This window comes from Ailuropoda melanoleuca, chromosome 4, assembly GCF_002007445.2.
Source record: "Ailuropoda melanoleuca isolate Jingjing chromosome 4, ASM200744v2, whole genome shotgun sequence".
NCBI classification, from domain to species: domain Eukaryota; kingdom Metazoa; phylum Chordata; class Mammalia; order Carnivora; family Ursidae; genus Ailuropoda; species Ailuropoda melanoleuca.
The window spans coordinates 131,234,671-131,254,669 of NC_048221.1; the positions used below are offsets into that span (position 1 = coordinate 131,234,671).

Here is a 19,999-nt window from a genome sequence, read left to right on the forward strand (position 1 = left end):
TCCAACCAGATTTGATCTTTCTCGATGGAGAACAGAAGAACTATGACCCTGATTTCTCCACCAGGCCCCCTGCACCCATGACCGGAAGCTTCCTGTACGCGCTCCTCTGCCAGCTGCTACAGGTTCAGAAAGACAAGATGCTCACGGCTAGTGCCAGAGACAAAAAGGCCAATGAATCAACACAAAATGATTTCCAGGTAATCATTCAGAAGTCCGTCGGAAATTAGGAAATACCCTTTAGGATCCCTTTTCTGATGATGCTAACCTGGAGATAGAACTCCCTTTTTCTGAAAACACCTCTCCCGCCCTCATACTTCTCCCTAGCAGAATGTTATGGTGTCCACATTTTTTTACCCAAAGGGCAGTGTTTGGCTACACTTCGCTTAAATCCAAATCTGAAAGTTTGTTCCCCTTGCAAATGATGGTAGCTGACACAGAGACCATTAATGGAGTGGCTATCATGTGTGGCAGTCACTTTACCTTTATTAAAACAACCTTATAAAATACCATCTACCACTGTGTCTCCGGGACCCAGCATAGTGCTTATCATATAAGAGATGTTGCATAAATATTTGAATAAATGAGTCTCAAAAAAAAGTCAGGAAATGTCCCCAAGTTCACATAGAAAATCTGCAACAGAAAAGAATTTGAAAATAGGCATGTCCAAGAACATGACCCTTGCCCCCCCCGCCCCCTGCCACACACAAGTAGGGTTCCCCTGATTATGAAATCTGGAAGAAAACCCCAAACCTTAAGACTGATCATTCAAAGCACAGAGTATTTAGGACAGAACAGGGTCTTTGTTTGAAGCCAACAAGGAGAAACCATTTCTGGGATTCTGGTAACTTAGAGGCAGATCTTTGAAAGAGTATTTTGGAATAAAGCAAGTACATAAGTGGCAACTTACAATAAAAGTCTGTATTACAAGTGACATCATAACCAAATCAGCAAGGAACAGGAACAACATGGGAGGCTTTAAAAAAAATGCTATAATCTTGACAATGAAAGAAGAGAAATCCTTCAGGAGGAGAGACTGAAAATTGACATCAGAGTTCATATATTCATGCTTATATTCAAAATGGAGCAAAATGAACCCAGATTAGTCACTCCCAACTCATTTTGTTTCCATCTCATAAAATCCCAAGTAAAGAACATCTCTAGATGCCCAGAGTGAACAAATCAAGATAAGCAGATCCCTGGAGGAATGTGGTTTTTTTTTTTTTTTTTGAGGAATGTTTTAATAAGAATTACTTTTGCTTCTGAGTATTCAAAATACTGCAGTATGGCCCTTACAGAGTTGTTGAGAGGATTAAAGAGCTTGTGAAAAACCTAGTTTGCACCTTGTAGGTACTCAAGAAATATTCCTTTTCCCTCTTGCCCAGCAATTTCAAATTCAGTGTCTTTCTCCTCCTCTACGACCAGGTTGGGTGCACCTTTGGTACTTTGTGTGAATTGATGAGCTCACAAATAAACTATTACACTTCTATGGTCAGAATCCTTTAGCATCCTGGTCAGGTTCTTTGCTGCATTTTGTCCTATTTATTTCGCCCTTTGTCCTAAGATAGCTTAGCTCGCTTTCTGCTCCAGATTCCTCATCACCTCTCCTCCACCCTTGGCCATTTCTTTGACCACATAGTGATTTGTTCCCTGGAGACCAGAGTTCTGAGTAAGACTCCACAGTTGAAATGGATTGTTTACTATTCCATAAGCATGCCAGATCTCATCCTTTATTCCATGTCATTACTTCAAGCTATTCCCTCATCCACTGAAATGTCCTCTGCTCGTAATGCTGCTCCAATCCTGCCACTCAAATTTCTGCCTATACTTCAAAGCCCAGTCACCGCTCATGTTTGCTAAAAAAAAATCCTCCCTCCTCTGAAGGACTCATATAGTATCGATTGCCCATTCCATTCATTTAACAATGAATTCTGTGCTAGCCAATATAATTTATTCCTCCTGTGTAAATACGCCACATTTCCCTAACTTCTCTAGATTGTCAATTCCTTGCAAGTAAAAATTGGATTTTACACCACTTTGTGTTTCCTGACAGTCCTTGGCATTTGATGTGTATAATATTCAGTTGATCATCAATAAATATCTCTGGCGTCAATCAATGTGCACCATCCAAATTACTTCACTTGGAACCAGGAACCGGCTACAGCAAGGCTTGGAACTGCATCAAAGGTTAAGTGCGTCAGGCACCTCAGAACCTCTACCATCTTATTACCATACTCTTATCCCCAGTGATGTCAGGAATTGGTGAAATAAGCAGATTTATAGGTTAGAAGTTTTAGCTAAAGATCTGTATCTGAGTCAGAAACACATATACAGGGGCGCCTGGGTGGCACAGCGGTTAAGCGTCTGCCTTCGGCTCAGGGCATGATCCCGGCGTTCCGGGATCGAGCCCCCACATCAGGCTCCTCTGCTATGAGCCTGCTTCTTCCTCTCCCACTCCCCCTGCTTGTGTTCCCTCTCTCGCTGGCTGTCTCTATCTCTGTCGAATAAATAAATAAAATCTTTAAAAAAAAAAAAAAGAAACACATATACAGTTAAAGTCATAAGAGTAGAAAATATCTAGACTCTATGGAGAGTAAGAGAAGAGACAGAACTGGGATACCAGTACTTAAGAAGCATGAATATTTAAGCCTATGAGGTCAGAAATTATAGCCAAGGGATGCCTGGGTGGCTCAGTCATTAAGCGTCTGCCTTCAGCTCAGGTCATGATCCCAGGGTCCTGGGATTGAGTCCCTCATTGGGCTTCTTGCTCAGCGTTGACCCTGTTCCACCTGCTGTTCCCCCTCCTCTCTCTCTGACAAATAAATAAATAAAATCTTTAAAATAAATAAAAAATAAAATAAAATAAAATTATAGCCAACAAGAAATAGATAAACCAAGAGGCAGTGTTGATATGGAAAACAAGAGAATAGGAACTTTCAGGAAAGAGGGAAGTTTTATAGTCCAAAATTCTGCAGAAAGGTAAGCTTAAGACTGTAAGTTTATTAGCTTTAGTAACATGGAGGCCAAATTGGTGACTTTGACAGGAAGATGTAAACAATGAACAGATAAACTACCTGATTTCAAGGTTTACTCTAAAGCTACAGTAAACGAGACAATGTGATATTAGAATGATAGATCAGTGGAAAGAAGAGGGCTCAGCAATAGACCTACGCTTACAAGGTCGACTGACTTTCAACAAAGGAGCCAAGGTAATTCAAGAAGGAAAAGATATTTTTGTAACAAATTGTGGTGGCACAACTCGGTATCTGTATGGGGGGTGGGGAATGCTCCTCAATCATTACCTCATATCATATGCAAACATTAGCTTGAAATCAATCACAGACCAAAATATAAGAGGTAAAAAAACATTAAACTTGTAGAAGAAAACATAGGAAAATTAGTTGGGACCCTGGCTTAGACAAAGATATCTTAAATAGGCCACTGGAAACAGAAATTAATAAACATCAAAATTTAAAACATTTCACTCTTTGAAACACACAGTTAAAATGAAAAGATAAGCCAGACTCAGACAAAAGATTTGTAAAACACACATCTAACAAGTGGCTTGGCTTATTTCTGGAAAAAAATAAAGAACACTTATGCTTTAATAACAAGAAGACAACCCAATTAAAAATTGGCCAGAAAAAACTGGAATTTCACAAAAGAAGATATATGAGTGGCCAATATGCATATAAGATTCTTCATGTCACCAGTTTTCAGGAAAATGCAAATAAAGCCACAAGAGGATATCACTGCACACCTACTAGAATTGCTCAAATGAGAAAGATTAACAATATTAAGTTTTGGTGATGATGAAGCATGATTGGAACCCCCACACACTGCTGGTAGGAACACAAAATGATTCTGTGTCCTTGGAAAAGAGTGTGGAAGTGTGTTAAAAAATTAAACATATGCTGATCATATGAACCAGCAACCTCACCCCAAATGTTTATCCAAGAGAAATGAAAGTGTATGTCCACCTGAAGGCCTTTATCTAAATATTCATGGTTATATTATTCATAATAACCAAAATGTAAAAACAATCTTCTTTTTCATCAACTGATGAAGAAAGAATTGCAGGATATTAATACTATGTCATACTATTCTGTAATGAAAAGGAACAGAGTATTAATATACACAACATAGATAACATGTGCTAGTAGAAAGTCAGATACAAAGACTCCATACTGAATGGTCCCATTTATAGAAATTCTAGAAAAGGCAAAACATCGTGAAAAGAAAGCTTAGTAGTTGTTGTCTGGGATCAAGGTAATCTGAGAGGGTTAATTGCAAAGGAACATAAGCAAACTTGAGACTTTTCTATATTTTGATTATGGTAGAAGTTATACAACTCTATACAGTTACCAAAATTCACCACACTTTACACTTACAATGAGTGGATTTTATTGTATGTAAATTATACATCAATAAAGAAAAAAAAGTCAGTGAAGTTAAAAAGGAATTGAGTCCTTAGCTATATTTCTGAGGACATAATCAAGAGAATTAGCACCGGGTGTGGGATCAAGTGAGCAATCCAAAATAAAACCAAGTACTCCAGAGTAAAATTTCACCCTCATCTCCTTCAATATGGAGTACCGGCTTGTGCAACTGTAACCTCAGAACTTAGAGCTCTACACACATCTGTGCAGTAAGGTCCAATTAAGGTCCAAAGTATAGTTCCTTGAAAAAATTAAAAATGTACCTTGTATGGGCATATGGGGCACCTGGCTGGCTCAGCTGGAGGAGCATGTGACTCTTGATCTTGGGGTAGGAGTTTGAGCCTCTGGGGTGTAAAGATTAAATAAATCAAACTTTCAAAAAATGTACATTGTATGGGCATTTAAAATTGAGATTACTGAACTATATGGCTGCTAGCTCAAACTTGAAACTGTGGTTATTTTACCAAAGAAATGCCATTCTTGGTAGACATATTGTCAAGTTTTTTAATGTCAGGTCTTTGAAGCAAATGTACTCTTTTCATATGTACCGTAAATTCATGTCTTTTATAATTATTCCAAGCTATTTAAGGACATTTGGGGGATTCTTAAGAGGAAGCTTACACCAAAGTCAAATGTGTTTAAGAGACATTCAAATGATTTAGTTCACAAATTTGACATTCCATAGTTTAGATGGCCTTCGAGAATCAACAATGCTTCAACACTGAAAAATAAAAAATGACATTCGACATCCATTACATACCACTAGGCATTTGTGCAAAGATACACATGCAGACCCACTGGAGTCATTAAAGAGTAAAACAGACCATATTTATTGATATGGAGCAATTTCTAAGATACACTAATATATTGATACAGAACACCTCTGGATGGATCTATAAGAAATTAAACACTGTGCTTGCCTCTAGATGCAAGAATTGTGGTCCAGTCATTAGAATAGAAAGGAGATTGACTTATTCATTCTCTATTTTTTGTACTAGTTCACCTTTTTTATTAACCACATGAAAATCCTACCTTAAAAAATAAATAACACTTAGGAATAACCACTGATTTAAATACATACATATATATGTACGTATATATATCTGTTCAATTAGGATAGGTGGGATCCTTGAGAGTGGAGGACTGATTGCATTTATTTAGGACTCCCCTTGCCTAGGAATTCATATATAGTAAGTGCTCTACAAACATGACACTTTTCTAAAACAAAGTTAAACTTGATTCAAAGTATTTTATATGGTTTTAGTGAAATGTTGAAAAACCAAAATCATAACTTCAGAAAAAGCAAAAAAAATTCAAAAGTATTTCAAATTTGAATCTAATTTTAAAACATGGCATAATGTAATAAATACTAGAATAATAAACCAAAGTTTTATATCCAATCTTGGGAAAATCTCTTCATTATTCTGGACTTGTTTTCTATAAAAAAATAAAATAATAATGGCAGTGCACATGTGGGAGATGTTGGAATATTAACCTTTTAGATATTAAGGTGTTCGGACAGGTAAAATTCTCTACAATTTGTTTTTGTTTTAAAAACAGTTTTATTGTGATATAATTCACATACCACAGAATTTATCTATTTAAATTGCACAATTCAATGGTTTTAGTAAATCGGAGTTTTGCAACCATCACCACAACCAACTTGAGAACATTTTCCTCATCTGCCCACTCCCCCACAAAAAACATCCCATTAGCAGTCATTTTCCCTTCTCCCTCCTCAACCTCCCCTCCTCTGCTCCAACTCCCATAGCCTTGGTAACCATGAGTCTACTTTCTGCTTCTATAAAGAGTTACATAAATTGAATCGTATATGTAATCTTTTCCAACCGGTCTCTCACTTAGCATGCTTTCAAGGTTCATCAGATTGTAACGGGTATCAGTACTTCCTTTTCTTTTTATTGCCAATATTCCATTCTATTGATATACCACATTTTGTTTTTCATTCATCAGCTGACGGACATTTGGTTTGTTTCCACTTTTGGGCTATGGATATTTGTGTATAAGTTTTTCGGTGGATATATATCTTCATTTCTCTTGGGTATATTTTTGAGCGTGGATCTGCTGGATCATATGGTAACTATGTTTAACGATTTGAGGAAGCACCTGACTTTTTCCAAAATGGCTGCTCCATTTTACATTCCTACCAGTAGGTTATTTCTGGTAGGAATGTAAATTTCTCCACACCCTCACCAAAACTTGTCTTTATGATTCTGTCTGGCTGTCCCATTGGGTGTAAAGTGGTATCTCATTGTGATTTTGATTTGTATTTTTCTGATAAATAACAAATTTGAGTTTTTTCATGTGCTTATTGGCCATCTGTACATCCTCTCTGGAGAAATGTTTATTCAGGTATTTTATTCACTTTTAATTTATCTTTTTATTATTGAGTTGTTAGAGCTTTTTAGACATGTGTCTCTAGTCACGAGTCCTTTATCACACTCGTGATTTGAAAATATTTTCTACTCTTTTATGGTTGTCTCATTTTGATAGTATCCCCTGAAACACAAAAGTTGTTGGTTTTGATGAAGTACAATGTATTTGCTTTTGTTGTCTAAGCTTTCAGTGTCTTATCTAAGAAATTCTTGCTTAATCCAAAGTCACAAAGATTTATGTTCATGTTTTCTTCTTAGAGTTTATAGTTTGCAACCAGATCTTTGATTAATTCTGAGTTAATTCTGCATATTGTACGAAGTAGTGATCAAAATTCATCTCTTTACATATGGATATCCAGTAGTGCCAGTAGAACTGCTGAAAGAAAACTGTTTCCCCACTCAGTTGTGTTGGTACTCTGGTTGAAAACCAATTGAACATAAATGTTAGAGCATATATCTGGACCCTCAATTCTATCCCATTGATCTGTATGTCTACCCTGATGCCACAACAACACATTCTTCATTACTGAAGCCTTGTAGAAAGTTTTGAAATCAGAATCAGGAGAGGCGAGTCCTCCCATTTTTTTTTTTTAAGATTGTTTTGTCTATTCTGTGTCCTTTAAATTTCCATATGGATTTTAGAATCAACTTGTCCATTTGTGCAAAGAAAGCAGCTGAAATTGATTGAGACAGCCTTGACTCTATAAACTAGTTTGGGAAATATCTTAATATCAAATTGTCTGATCCATGAACATGGGATGTCTTTCCATTTATTTAGGTTTGCTTTCTTTCAACAATATTTTGTAGTTTTCAGAGTGTACATTTTGCACTTCTTTTTTTAAATTCATTCCAAAGTATTTTATCCTTTTTGATGCTACTGTGAACAGAATTTTTTTTAAATTTCATTTAGTATTATTCACTGCAGATGTATAGAAATATAATTGGTGTTTGTATATTGATCTTGTATCCTGCAATCTTGCTGAATTAGTTCTAATAGCTTCTACTGGGTTGGTTAGAGTTTTGTATAAAAGATCCTGTCATCTGCAAATAGCAACAGTTTTACTTTTTACTTTCCAATCTGGTTACCTCTAGACTTTTTGAATGTTAAATAAATTAATGCACAATTTAATATTTAGAGTTATTGAAGTCAATATAGTACAAAATCATTTTTTAAAAAGGAAAGAAAAAAGTGCTATGGAAAAAAAATCAGAAAAGCCAATAAATTAGGAAGCAAGAAATCTGGTTCCCACACCATTATTAATTAGTTGTGTGATTCTGAGCAAATTTCGAAGTCTTTCTCATTATACATTCTACTTTGCAAATTTTTTTCCATTTGGCATACCTGTGAACCCCTGGGGTCATGTAAGAAGTAACTTTCCTCAGTTTTTTCAGCCATTACAACCATAATTTTTAGTAAGTATATTGAGCATCTTCCTCCTTTTCCATTTTTGCCCTTCACAAAGAGAGTAAGGTTACCAACACTGGAAGAGCGCACTAAATGTATCTTCATATTGAGAGAAAATAAAACTCTCAGGAAAGGCACAACAGAAGACACTGAGGGAGTGTAGGCAATTACAGAGTTATTCTCATGGGAACGAGTTGAAATACAAATGAAAACTTTAGAGGTTTGTGGAAGAAACGAACAAAAGTGAGCAAATGGATGAAGCATTTACTCTAGTACTGTACTAACATTTTTTAAAACTTTAACTAAATAAAAATCAATAAAGATATAAAAAATGGCAAAAGTGTGTTTTAAAAATAGATCTTAAGTTTTAACCACATGGATCATCTTTTAAAACCAACGTTTTAGACATTTTTTATTAAAATTTTAATTAAAATGGAAAAATGTCTCATGACACACAGAATCACATTACATTTTTAGGCCAAATGTAAAGATTCTGCCTCTGCCTCTGCTAGTGCTGATGGTACTAAAATTCTAAGTTATAATTAAATGTTTTTAATTCCATTTCACAAGTTTTGGAACCTTAGTTTTAATCTTTGACGTAAAGGAAGAGGACTATCCAAAGAAGTACCAGAGTCACTTTTGTCTTTATGACACTGTCGAAAACTCAGAGAAACTTTAGCTGCATCCGGGAAACAGTATTCTTCATTTCCAGCTGTTTTATAAGCCTGGACACACTGTTCAGTTTCTTTAATATGTATTTTAGGGTTATTCAAATTGTTGACATCATCTTTCTTGAACTGGGCTGGGTTATGCTTCTGAGAACTATGCTTCATTTTCTGAGTTGTGTTTTTAGCTTTTTCAAACACTGGGACACCTTCTTCATCAGAGGAATGTCTGTCAAGGCAAACGCTCTTCTTCATTACACTTTTCTGAGTGGTTTGCACACCAACTTTTCTATTATGATCTAAAGCAGTATTTGGTGGTCCAACTCTAACACTGGAGGTCTTTGCTATTGGGTTATTGACAGAATAAGATTTAGAAGTATTCATTTTATAGTTTTCTTGAAGTAGCTGGTCTCCTTTTGGAACTTTAGATTTTCTAGATTCATTTTGCAAATGAATTCCTAGAAGATCCTTTGAAAGATGTGGTGGACAATCAGAACCACTGTTAGCAACAGAAGATTCTTTTATGGTAACTAGGGACAAAGTTTTCAGGTCAACATTTGGTTGTGCATTATCCCGAAGATATGATAATTTTATATGTATTCGTTCCTTTAAAGGCAAATCCTGAAGATGTAAATGAGTAATGCCAGAAAGTAGATGCTCTTCAGGATTAGTCTTCTGAAGATCCTGATCCAACACTTTATTAATGCTTGTGGCGCACCATTCTGATTCACATGATAATTCTTCTGGGAAATTTTTAAAATTTTCAGGAATGGCTGTTTCAAGTTCTGATTTTAAACCATGAGAGGAAGTGTTCCTTAGAATAGCTGGAGAATTACTAAAAGAAGTACCTTCCCAGTCAATGGTGCTTAATTGTAGATCAGCAATCGCCGATATGTTATTGGTTGAGGTAATAGGTTGACTAGATTCTGGAATTAGAGACTTAGTGACAGCTGTAACTTGCTGCACAGCCAAAGGTCTTGGAGAAGACATTAAGTTCTCTTGTGTATTCAAACAGAGAGTATCTTCAGGTAAAACCAAGCTATTCAATGATGCAGAGATAGATTTCTGGGGTAATGCACCATCAGGGGTAATTTCCAAATTTAACTTGGAATTCTGCTTAGGAAAGGCTTCACATGTGGGGTTTAAAGTCATCTGTGACTGGAAATTCATCATATTATCTGGTTCTGGCCAATTGTTTTCTTTAGACTTAATTTTCATGCCTGGAAAGAAAAAAAAAATTCAATACTTCAAATACTTTTATTTTCCTTAACTTGAGTAAACAAACGAAAGAGTTCAGATCAGAAATCTTCTGCACGAGTAATTTTTATTTTTGTCTTCTTTGTCTCAGTGCATTCCTCAAAGTTGTGTTATAAAGAATCATAACAACATAATTCTTAATAAAATATTATAACACATTTTCTCTTGGAAACAATGTCATAATTGAATTTGTTTCCCTCATCAAGTTCTAGGAAATAAAGAAAACGTGTTTATAATAAAAAACATGTTATGCATACTAGTTGCTCAACAAGCGTTAGTACGATTACTATTAACACTTGGTTAAGTTAGCAGACAGAGTGGAGTGGTTTACTTGTGTCTTAAATAAGAGGGGTATCAAGACAAAAAAGCAAGAGTAAAATCCTAACTCTTGATTTTATAGAACTTACAGTAAAAGTTAGACAAGATAGATTCAAACAGAATGGGTAACTCTTCTATAACATTCGTGTGTGGCATAAATAGCTATCAAATGTGATACTCACTTTTTTGTTTCTTTCCTTTCAGTTCTAAGTTTTGTTTTTGATGAACAGCAACAATCTCAGGATAAGCTGCTTCAAACAATGATTCTTCTTCTATTGTTTGTAGAACCAATTCTCCATGTTTATCTTCCATAGCATAATGTTCTAAAAGATTAAAAATACAGTAAAAACAGCTTTAACTGCAGATTTATAAATTTCAATTTTTCTAGGTAGTTAAGGTTACCAGGTAAGTGAAATCATGTACAAATTGACAATTCATTACAGATCTTGCTTTACAACATCTCTGTTTTAATAATCCGTGAATACTAGTACAGAATTGATTTTCTTCTGCCTGGCAAGACCTGGAAAAAGATTCCTTTCAAAATGAGAACTTTAAATTCTCTTGCTCTAAAGATGGTACCTACAGGCTAAAAACTTGCTTAGATAAGGTTGGTTGCCTTTAATTTAGTATAATAAGTGTTAAAATTCCAGATAAAGAATGGGAATAGAGTTTCATAAAGCTCCAACATTAACTTTCTTTAGTGATGGCTCCTGAAAAGAACAGAATTGAAGATACCCCCAGGCTCACTGGACTCACAAGCATCTACTAAATGAAAATGAGAATGCTTGCATGTAAATTTATAATATGATAGATAAATAGACTAGATCCTTATGTTTATTTCCCTACATGAGGGAAAAATCACGTGAGAAGCCACTATAATGGAAATATTAGTTGATGAGTTTAACGTACAAACAACAGAAACAGATGAACTTACAGTGTTTCTTAGTTAAACTGGTTAGGGGTACATTTTTTTTCCCCTTAAGAAATAGCACCCACAAAGGACTAAGTTCAGTTCTTTTTTTTTTTTTTAAGATTTTATTTATTTGACAGAGAGAGAGAGAAAGCACAAGCACGGGGAGTGGCAGAGGGAGAGGGAGAAAAAGGCTCCCCGCTGAGCAGGGGGCCTGACAGGGGACTTGATTCCAGGCCTCCAGGATCATGACCTGAGCTGAAAGCAGACGCTTAACCAACTGAGCTACCCATGAGGCCCTGACAATACTCAGTTCTGAACACAGATGTACTGCCAAACTGGGTTCATGTGATTTTTCTTTCCTGAAAATATACTACAGTTGGTAGAACTGTTGCTAAACAGTCCTCAAAATTCTTCAGCTTTCTATTTTCCTCGTATTGCTTAGAATAGTTTATCTAATTCCTTATAATTTCATTCTTCAAAATTACCTACAACTTAAACTCTGACAAATTTACTGCCTCACTCATTCACATAGAACCACGCAATTGAATTTCAAAGCCAAATAGAAATGAATTTGGGATTACTTTCCCTTATAAATGATCTGTGCTTTCCTCGCCTTCAGTTGGGGAGCTAATTCAGAATTCACTGCATTTTTGTCTGTAGCAAAATAAGAGTAATTTGACAACTATAAATTCTCATGAAAACTATACAAAGAAAGGAGAGGAAGAGTACCTCAGGTGCTGTGCAGCAACCCTGATTTCTTTAGACCCAACTACACAATGAAATCCAATGACAAGACTGTGTGCAGCAGCATTTTCTTCAGAAATACAGACCAAATATAGATCAAAACTACTTCCATATTATATTCTTAAACATCAATTACAATAGAAATGTCAACTTAAGATATTAAGATAAAATTACTTAAGTTTTTAATATTTACAATTAGCCAAAACTTATTTAAATAGCACAGGTACACTATGAAATCAATCCTCAGTACATGTGATATATTTCTTATATATATGTATGTGTGTGTTTGTGTATAGTATATATATGTGTATATATATGTACATATATGTATGTATATATATGTATATATGTGTATATGCATGTTTTACATATGTATACAATATTTGCTAAACATATATGGTTAAATGTTACAAATTTTGCTTAGAGTGAATACGTACCAGGCTTTTCCCATTCTATTTCAAAGCAATGAATTCCATTTCTGATCCGGGTTTTAACAATTCTGAAAAACAAATTCTTCTAATGAGGTCCAGCTACAGGAGTTATTTTGAAATTTTCAATTTGTAGATTGAATTATTCAGTGTCCATTGACTTTTGTTCTATTTTTATAATATTCTAAAAATATGGTAAAGAATTATGGCATAGTTATTCCTTTGACTAGTTTATTCAAAAGATAATCTTATTATTAGGTGCATAGAGTTGATAATTGTAATATACTATCAGTATACTTCATTATTATTCCGCATTCCTTTTTTCCATAATAATGATTTTTCTTTTAAAGTCTATTTTGTTTCTGTTCATTTTGCTACATCACTGTGATAAATTTTTACGTGGTATTATTTTAAATCTCTTTATTTTCAGATTTTGTGTAGTTTTATTCTGCACATGCCATATAAATAGCAGAATATTGCTGAATTTTGTTTATTTATCCAATATAATGCCTTTGAATAGATGAGTTTAATCCACTTACATTTATTGTGATCACTGATCTTGCTGGACTCATTTATACAACTTATTTTGTGTTTTCTGTTACCCAACTTTTTTTTGCTACTTCCCCCTTCCTGTAATCTTTTAGTTTGACAGTCTTACTTTCCTATTTTATGTATTGGTTTCAAAGACAGAGATTGCATTTCTGGTGTTTTAGTGGTTACCCTTAATTGTTTACATGCATACTGTTTTAGTTTATTACCATCACTGTATATTAAGCATTATACAGCTATTTTTATACATATTTTTCCAGTTGGTTTATTAAATTGGCTAAATACATTTTATTGATTTCTCTTTATTGATTGACCACTGTCTTTTGTTATCCACATCATCTCTTTGGGTTCATTTTTCTTCTTGCTTAGGTACATCCTTTAACAGTGCTTTTAGCGAGGATCTGTGATTTATTCACCAACCAGTAAATAAGGCTTTATGATGTCTAGGTTGCTGATTATTTTTACTCACAGCTTTGAAATGTTACTCCAGCATCTTCTGGCTTCTATTACTGTCATGAAAGATGTATGCTATCTGACTTTCATTCCTTTGTAGTTTATCATTTTTCTTTGATACTTCCCCCTCAAGCGTTTAGTTTGAAAATTTTTAAACCTTTGTAAAAGTTGCAAGAATAGCACAATGAATACTCCTATACCCTTTTCTGAGTTTTACCATTTCTGTTTCTGTCCCTCCCTTCACTTTACATTTTTGCTCCCTTTCCGGTTCATTGAAATAGTCCTATGATTATGCTTGACTATATCATTTTATATTTACTTCTTTTAATAATCTGTTATTACTACTTGTTTGAAGCAGAAAAGTGTGTGAAGACATGAACTTACTGTTATCTTGACTACAAACCCTGAATAAACTTTTAATATTTCCTACTAGAACTTTACTCTATTTTTATATAACAAAAAGCTACATATCCCACTGCTAAAGGTATTAAGATTATTAAAGGTATTAATAAGATTATTATATAGATCATAAGATACTCAAATGGAAACACAGAGACTTCTTTGTACAATTCTTCATATTACCGAATTGGCTGTAGTTGATTAGAATTCCTTCTACCAAGCTTTCTTTCTGTCATGTCATAGTGGGTCAAAAGCACTAACAATTTCTCACATGCATAGTGATTGGGCCATTCCATTTTTTCAAGAGTAAACCTCTGTAAATATAAAACAAATAAAACAAGATTTTGTTATCTCTTGGAGACAAATAGCACTCTCAGGTAATATCATTTTTTATTACAGAATTAACATTAGTTACAGTGGTATCAGTGAGAATATTCCCAGAAAGAACAACGAGCCTCCCGGGGAGGCAATGTCACATAAGGATTAAGCGTGGGGGTTGTCAGTTTGAACCCCAGCATGATATTTCCAAGATGCTGGATAAATTACTTAATCTTTTTTAGCCTCAGGATTTCCACCATAAAATATAATCCAACTCAGAGATTATAACGATTAAGTGAGGTTACAAGTAATGTGTTAAATATGATAGCAAATTTTGATGTTCAATAAATGTTGGTTGCATCGGTATTACTGCTGTTGGTAGGGACGGGCAACAAGTATTTACAATTTATTGAACTACTCTGTTTCTCTAGCCACTATATTTGGGGTTATTATAAATAATCTCATTTAATCTTCACAGTGACTTCATGAAATAAGTAACATTATTCCTATTTTGAGGATAACACACATACAAAGTCACATAATAAGGGATACACTGTCCAAATTTAAAGTTCGGTCACTGATTAAAAATCCCATTGCCCGGGGCGCCTGGGTGGCACAGCCATTAAGCATCTGCCTTTGGCTCAGGGCGTGATCCCGGCGTTATGGGATCGAGCCCCACATCAGGCTCCTCCGCTGGGAGCCTGCTTCTTCCTCTCCCACTCCCCCTGCTTGTGTTCCCTCTCTCGCTGGCTGCCTCTATCTCTGTCAAATAAATAAATAAAATCTTAAAAAAAAAAAATCCCATTGCCCTTTGGTGAACACAGCATAATGTATAAACTCGTCAAATCACTAAGGTGTACACCTGGTGTGTCAACTATACTAAAAAAAAAAAAAAAAAATCCCATTGCCCTTGTAAACTACACCACCTTTTATAACAACATACTTGATCCTCACATTCTCTGCGTATTACGCCCCACCTCCAATATCTTCCTGAATACAATGAATCTGTACATGGTATATAAGGTGTCTTCTAAAGAATGGCATAAGTATGGTTTGTCTTGTGGTCTGCAAAGTATGGTTCCTATGTGGCAAAGGAATGAAGATTAGAAATAAGTGCTGAAAAATACATGTGCAGTCAAAGCTGTATTAAATCTCCCCTCAGACCAAAGTGATTATCCCTTCTTATCTTCCTAGTACCCAACTACATAGCGTAAAGTAAGTATTTATTTTCCAATACCTGAAACAATAATAAATCAGGTCTTTGGTACCTGATCACCTTCACCAACTTATCCTTGTTCAAAAGGAATTCTTGAATAACCTAGCAAGAGAAAATAAAATAGAAATTCAGACTTCAAACTTTTTAAAAGAACTTCTGAAATAAGATGTACATTTGAATTATTAGTTATTACCTCATGGAATGGGAATCCCTCACAACTGTAAGCTTTTCTGAAAATAAATTACATACATGTTGTTAATATAATCAGGCAATTTTAGACAGACTCAATTCATTTTATCCAATCTCTGCTCATTTAATGAAAAATACCCTCAGATAATATCCCAGTCATCAAGCTTCTCCTTGAATAACTATTAAATCACTGTCTTCTGAGATAGCCTAATATTTGAACTAAATCAAAAAACGGATTTTGTGAAATGTTACTCATTTAGACACGGGAGAAGGTTATGTGGAAATAATCCAAGTAGAGGTGTGTAAATAGGTCAGGACAGAAAAAAGGGAGTTAAAAAAAAGAACTTACTTCTTAATGCTGTTCTCTACTGTGCTCAGTTGTCTATCATGCTCCGTACGGTGCCACTCGCAAGGACAACAGTATTCGTAATCATGTGGTTCACAATATCGATTAGTTTTACAGAGTTTGCATCCATTACGTACATGATCCTTAGGTGAACCTTTATGGAAACACAGAGAATTATGACTTCCACTGCTTTTTAGATTTACCTTCTACATCTTTTTTTTTTCCCCTTATCCAAATTTTTAAAAATGAATACTGCCTACCAAAGTCCTTAGCATATAGGAAGGCTCCAGTACATTTAGGCTGAATAGAATGATGCGTACTTTAATAATTCTTAAGACAAAGTAGATCCTGAGCTATTATTCTTACATGACACTATTTTTTCTGTTGTTTCTATAGATTATTCTTCTATCTGAAACTGTTAATTTGTAACTAGAAATTATAATTTTACAATAATCAACAATAGAAAACTTTGTGGTTTATTTGGTAGCTACATGCAAGAAAAGTAGGATATAATTATTGGCATTAAAAAAGATTATGGGGGGCGCCTGGGTGGCATAGCTGTTAAGCATCTGCCTTCAGCTCAGGGCGTGATCCTGGCGTTCTAGGATCGAGCCCCACATCAGGCTCCTCCGCTGGGAGCCTGCTTCTTCCTCTCCCACTCCCCCTGCTTGTGTTCCCTCTCTCGCTGGCTGTCTCTCTGTCAAATAAATAAATAAAATCTTTGAAAAAAAAAAAAGATTATGGGACGCCTCAGTGGCTCAGTTGGTTAAGCATCTGGTTTCGGCTCAGGTCATGATCCCAGGGTCCCAGGATCGAGCCCCACGCTGGGTTTTCTGCTCAGCAGGGAGTCTGATTCTCCCTCTCATTCTCCCTCTGTGCTTTTCCCCACCTCTCTCAAATAAATAAATAAATAAAATCTTTAAAAAAATTATTTACTTAACAGAATAACTCATGAAATGTTTCTTTAATGAGAATATTACAAGAATATAACAGCTACTTTAAAACTGTGCTTGGAACATGAATGAATTATGACTCTGGCAGAGGTGTGGGGCCCTAGTTCCCTTTCAAAGGAAAGCATGACCACTTTTAACATTGTTTTGAGAATACAGAAGAGCACACATAATTGACAGGAACTAAAACTATCATTGATAAAGTATCAAAAAACTACAGAATTGAATTTATAAAGTATTCTATAAAAACATTTATTTATCCATGATTTCATCTATAATTTGACAATGCTTATGAACACATATTGAGACAAATAAAGAATTTCTTTTATTTTTAATNTTAGTGTCTAGCCCTCAGTAACCTGCACAGCTACTTTAAAACTGTGCTTGGAACATGAATGAATTATGACTCTGGCAGAGGTGTGGGGCCCTAGTTCCCTTTCAAAGGAAAGCATGACCACTTTTAACATTGTTTTGAGAATACAGAAGAGCACACATAATTGACAGGAACTAAAACTATCATTGATAAAGTATCAAAAAACTACAGAATTGAATTTATAAAGTATTCTATAAAAACATTTATTTATCCATGATTTCATCTATAATTTGACAATGCTTATGAACACATATTGAGACAAATAAAGAATTTCTTTTATTTTTAATTTTTATTCCTATTATTTTGTAAAGGTCTTATTTATTTATTAGAGAGTGAGAGAGAGAGAGGATGAGCTGGGGAGGAGGAGGGAGGAGAAGCAGAAGCAGACTCCCCCTGTGTGGGGAGCCTGATGTGGGGCTCAATCCCAGGACCCTGAGATCATGACCTGAGCCAAAGGCAGATGCTTAACCATCTGAGCCACTCAGGAGCCCCAAGAATTTCTTTTAAAAGATGAGTTAATAAGATTTCCTACCCTCACCTGGGAGTGAAAGCTGTTTCTGATGCAGTACACTAATGACATCTTTTTTTTTTTTTTTTTACCAAGACTAATGAAGGGGAGCGAAGTTATTTTCAATAACAAAAAACATGTATTAGAAATTAGTTTTAAGTCACTATCTTTATGCAAGTATAAACAAATGGTTTTAGTCCAGTTTCCCCCTAAGACTTAGCAGTATGATATATTTTTTTGTTTAAATGGATTTCTATATTGAAAACATAATTTTAACATCTATGTAATTTGAAACTGCAGTCATCCTGTATTTATCATTTAATATAGGATATCATTTAATATAGGATAAATATATCCTATATTTATCATTTACATCACATTATTTCATTCAATTAACAATTATTGAGTGCCTACGGTGTATATGTGACACAACTCCTGACACCGAGGATTTTCAATCTACTGAGGAAGACAGGTGCGTAACAAGTATTATAAGAACAGGATGACATGTGGGTATCAGACACTAATGTTCTAGAGATAGCATTCCCTATGTCTGCTTACCTGGATGGGAACACACAGAACAATGGGCCAGTTTTTTAATAGCTAGTGGTTGTGGATCAGAGCATGATTCCTCATTCCACTGAGTAAACCTGTAAAAGAAAATGGTGTTAAAAGGAAAACGACACAAACAAAAACATGGTCACCAAAATGCCATGCTCTCAAATGTCAGGCTATGCTGTTCCCTTCCTTACCTGCCCACTTGTTTTCTCTTTGATGGTAGCTAAAGTCACTGGCCCAGCCTGGGAAAACCCTCAATCTATGTACCTCAATTTAAAAACGTGGCTCCAAGGACAACAGAATTGCAACAGGGGGAAGAGAGAATCAGACAGTTAAAGAGGAAAAAAAGAAGGAAGACTGAGGAGTGGAAGGGAAAGGAGGAGGCAGGAGAAAGAGGGAGGGAAAAGGAGGGATCAGGAGAAGAGAGAAAAAGAATATGTACTCATATTCATGTACTCATATGTGTGTATTCATATATTCATTCAGTTTTTTGGTATTTTTTTAGAGAAGCTTAAGTTAGGCAGCAATACGTAGGAAGAATGACTTGTATGTGTTTTTTTGATCTCTTTTCTCTGTGTGAGTATAAAACAAATAGAATCATGTAAGTGAACATTTTCCTGTATCAGGAATAGGGATGAAGGGTAAAGTATAAAACTAAATAGAACATTTAGTTTCTGAGTAAAAACTGTTTAAAAAATCTAGATCATCTGAAATTATCATTTTCTTATTCTCTTACATAAACTGCAAAACATTGCCTGTTCAATGGCTGATTTTAAGGAAAATGTGCATCTGCTAAGATTTCTACTAAGTAAAAGTTAATTTTATTTTTGGCTAAAGTTCTAGGCAACATAAAGCCACCAAGGGGATAGTTAAGTATTCCTCATAAAACACAAGTGCTCTGAATTATGTTCCTCTACTTAACAGAAGTTATAGGTCTAATAAAAAACTAAATTCTCTCTTCAGTTCATTGTGCAGTGTCTGGTACTAAGAGTTATTATTAGGCATTTGGAATTTCTGACTCATTTACTACAAAGACCAAATAGGAGGTTGCTAAAAATTAGCATTAATAGATGCTGGATAAATAAACCGAACTTTAAATGTGGAAAACAAAAGAGGGGGAAAGTCAGTCTCAATTAATTAAAATCAGAATGATACATAACGATAAGGTAATTTTAAGCACGTATTTGCTGAAATTCTGTCAATAAGGATGATTTGTAGTGAGTACCATATCTTCTTTTTATTCTTTAGATTGTTCTTTATATTATGCTTCACAATCCCCAAATGATCCCATGCCAAAGTATACCGTTTTCTCCTGCTTTGGCACAGAACTCTCTGATGAACCAGTAACAGATTCATTGAAGTCTTAGATGTACCAGTAGCTTTATAGCTGAAGGAGCTCCTTCTTATTCACTCCATACTTTATTATCATTAATATTAATTCATAATTAACATTAACATAAACCACTGCTTTCATTAAGTAAATATACTTCACATGCTTTCAAAACTAATAGCACAGTCTGTGGCTATAGAACAAAGGGTACTCAAGTAAAAATTGTGATCAAGTGTTACATGTTATTAAATATT

The 19,999-nt window shown here is 34.9% G+C and overlaps 1 protein-coding gene across 2 annotated transcripts in view; it reads right to left on the minus strand.

Annotated features, from left to right (window-relative positions):
* Window positions 1–2,563: 2,563 nt before the first annotated feature.
* The window catches only part of GEN1 (GEN1 Holliday junction 5' flap endonuclease), a 35,007-nt gene continuing 17,571 nt past the window's right edge, over window positions 2,564–19,999 (minus strand). Inside the window, exons 7-14 of one of the 2 annotated variants that reach the window (XM_034659879.1) lie at window positions 18,419–18,507; window positions 16,033–16,183; window positions 15,688–15,724; window positions 15,516–15,596; window positions 14,144–14,274; window positions 12,569–12,630; window positions 10,657–10,797; window positions 2,564–10,119 (exon numbers count right to left, since the gene is read on the minus strand). In XM_034659879.1, the coding sequence (XP_034515770.1) occupies window positions 8,798–10,119; window positions 10,657–10,797; window positions 12,569–12,630; window positions 14,144–14,274; window positions 15,516–15,596; window positions 15,688–15,724; window positions 16,033–16,183; window positions 18,419–18,507 (2,014 nt within the window). In that variant the 3' untranslated portion in view covers window positions 2,564–8,797. The remainder of the gene's footprint in view (window positions 10,120–10,656; window positions 10,798–12,568; window positions 12,631–14,143; window positions 14,275–15,515; window positions 15,597–15,687; window positions 15,725–16,032; window positions 16,184–18,418; window positions 18,508–19,999) is intronic. The other variant, XM_002914998.4, reaches the window with a different exon arrangement.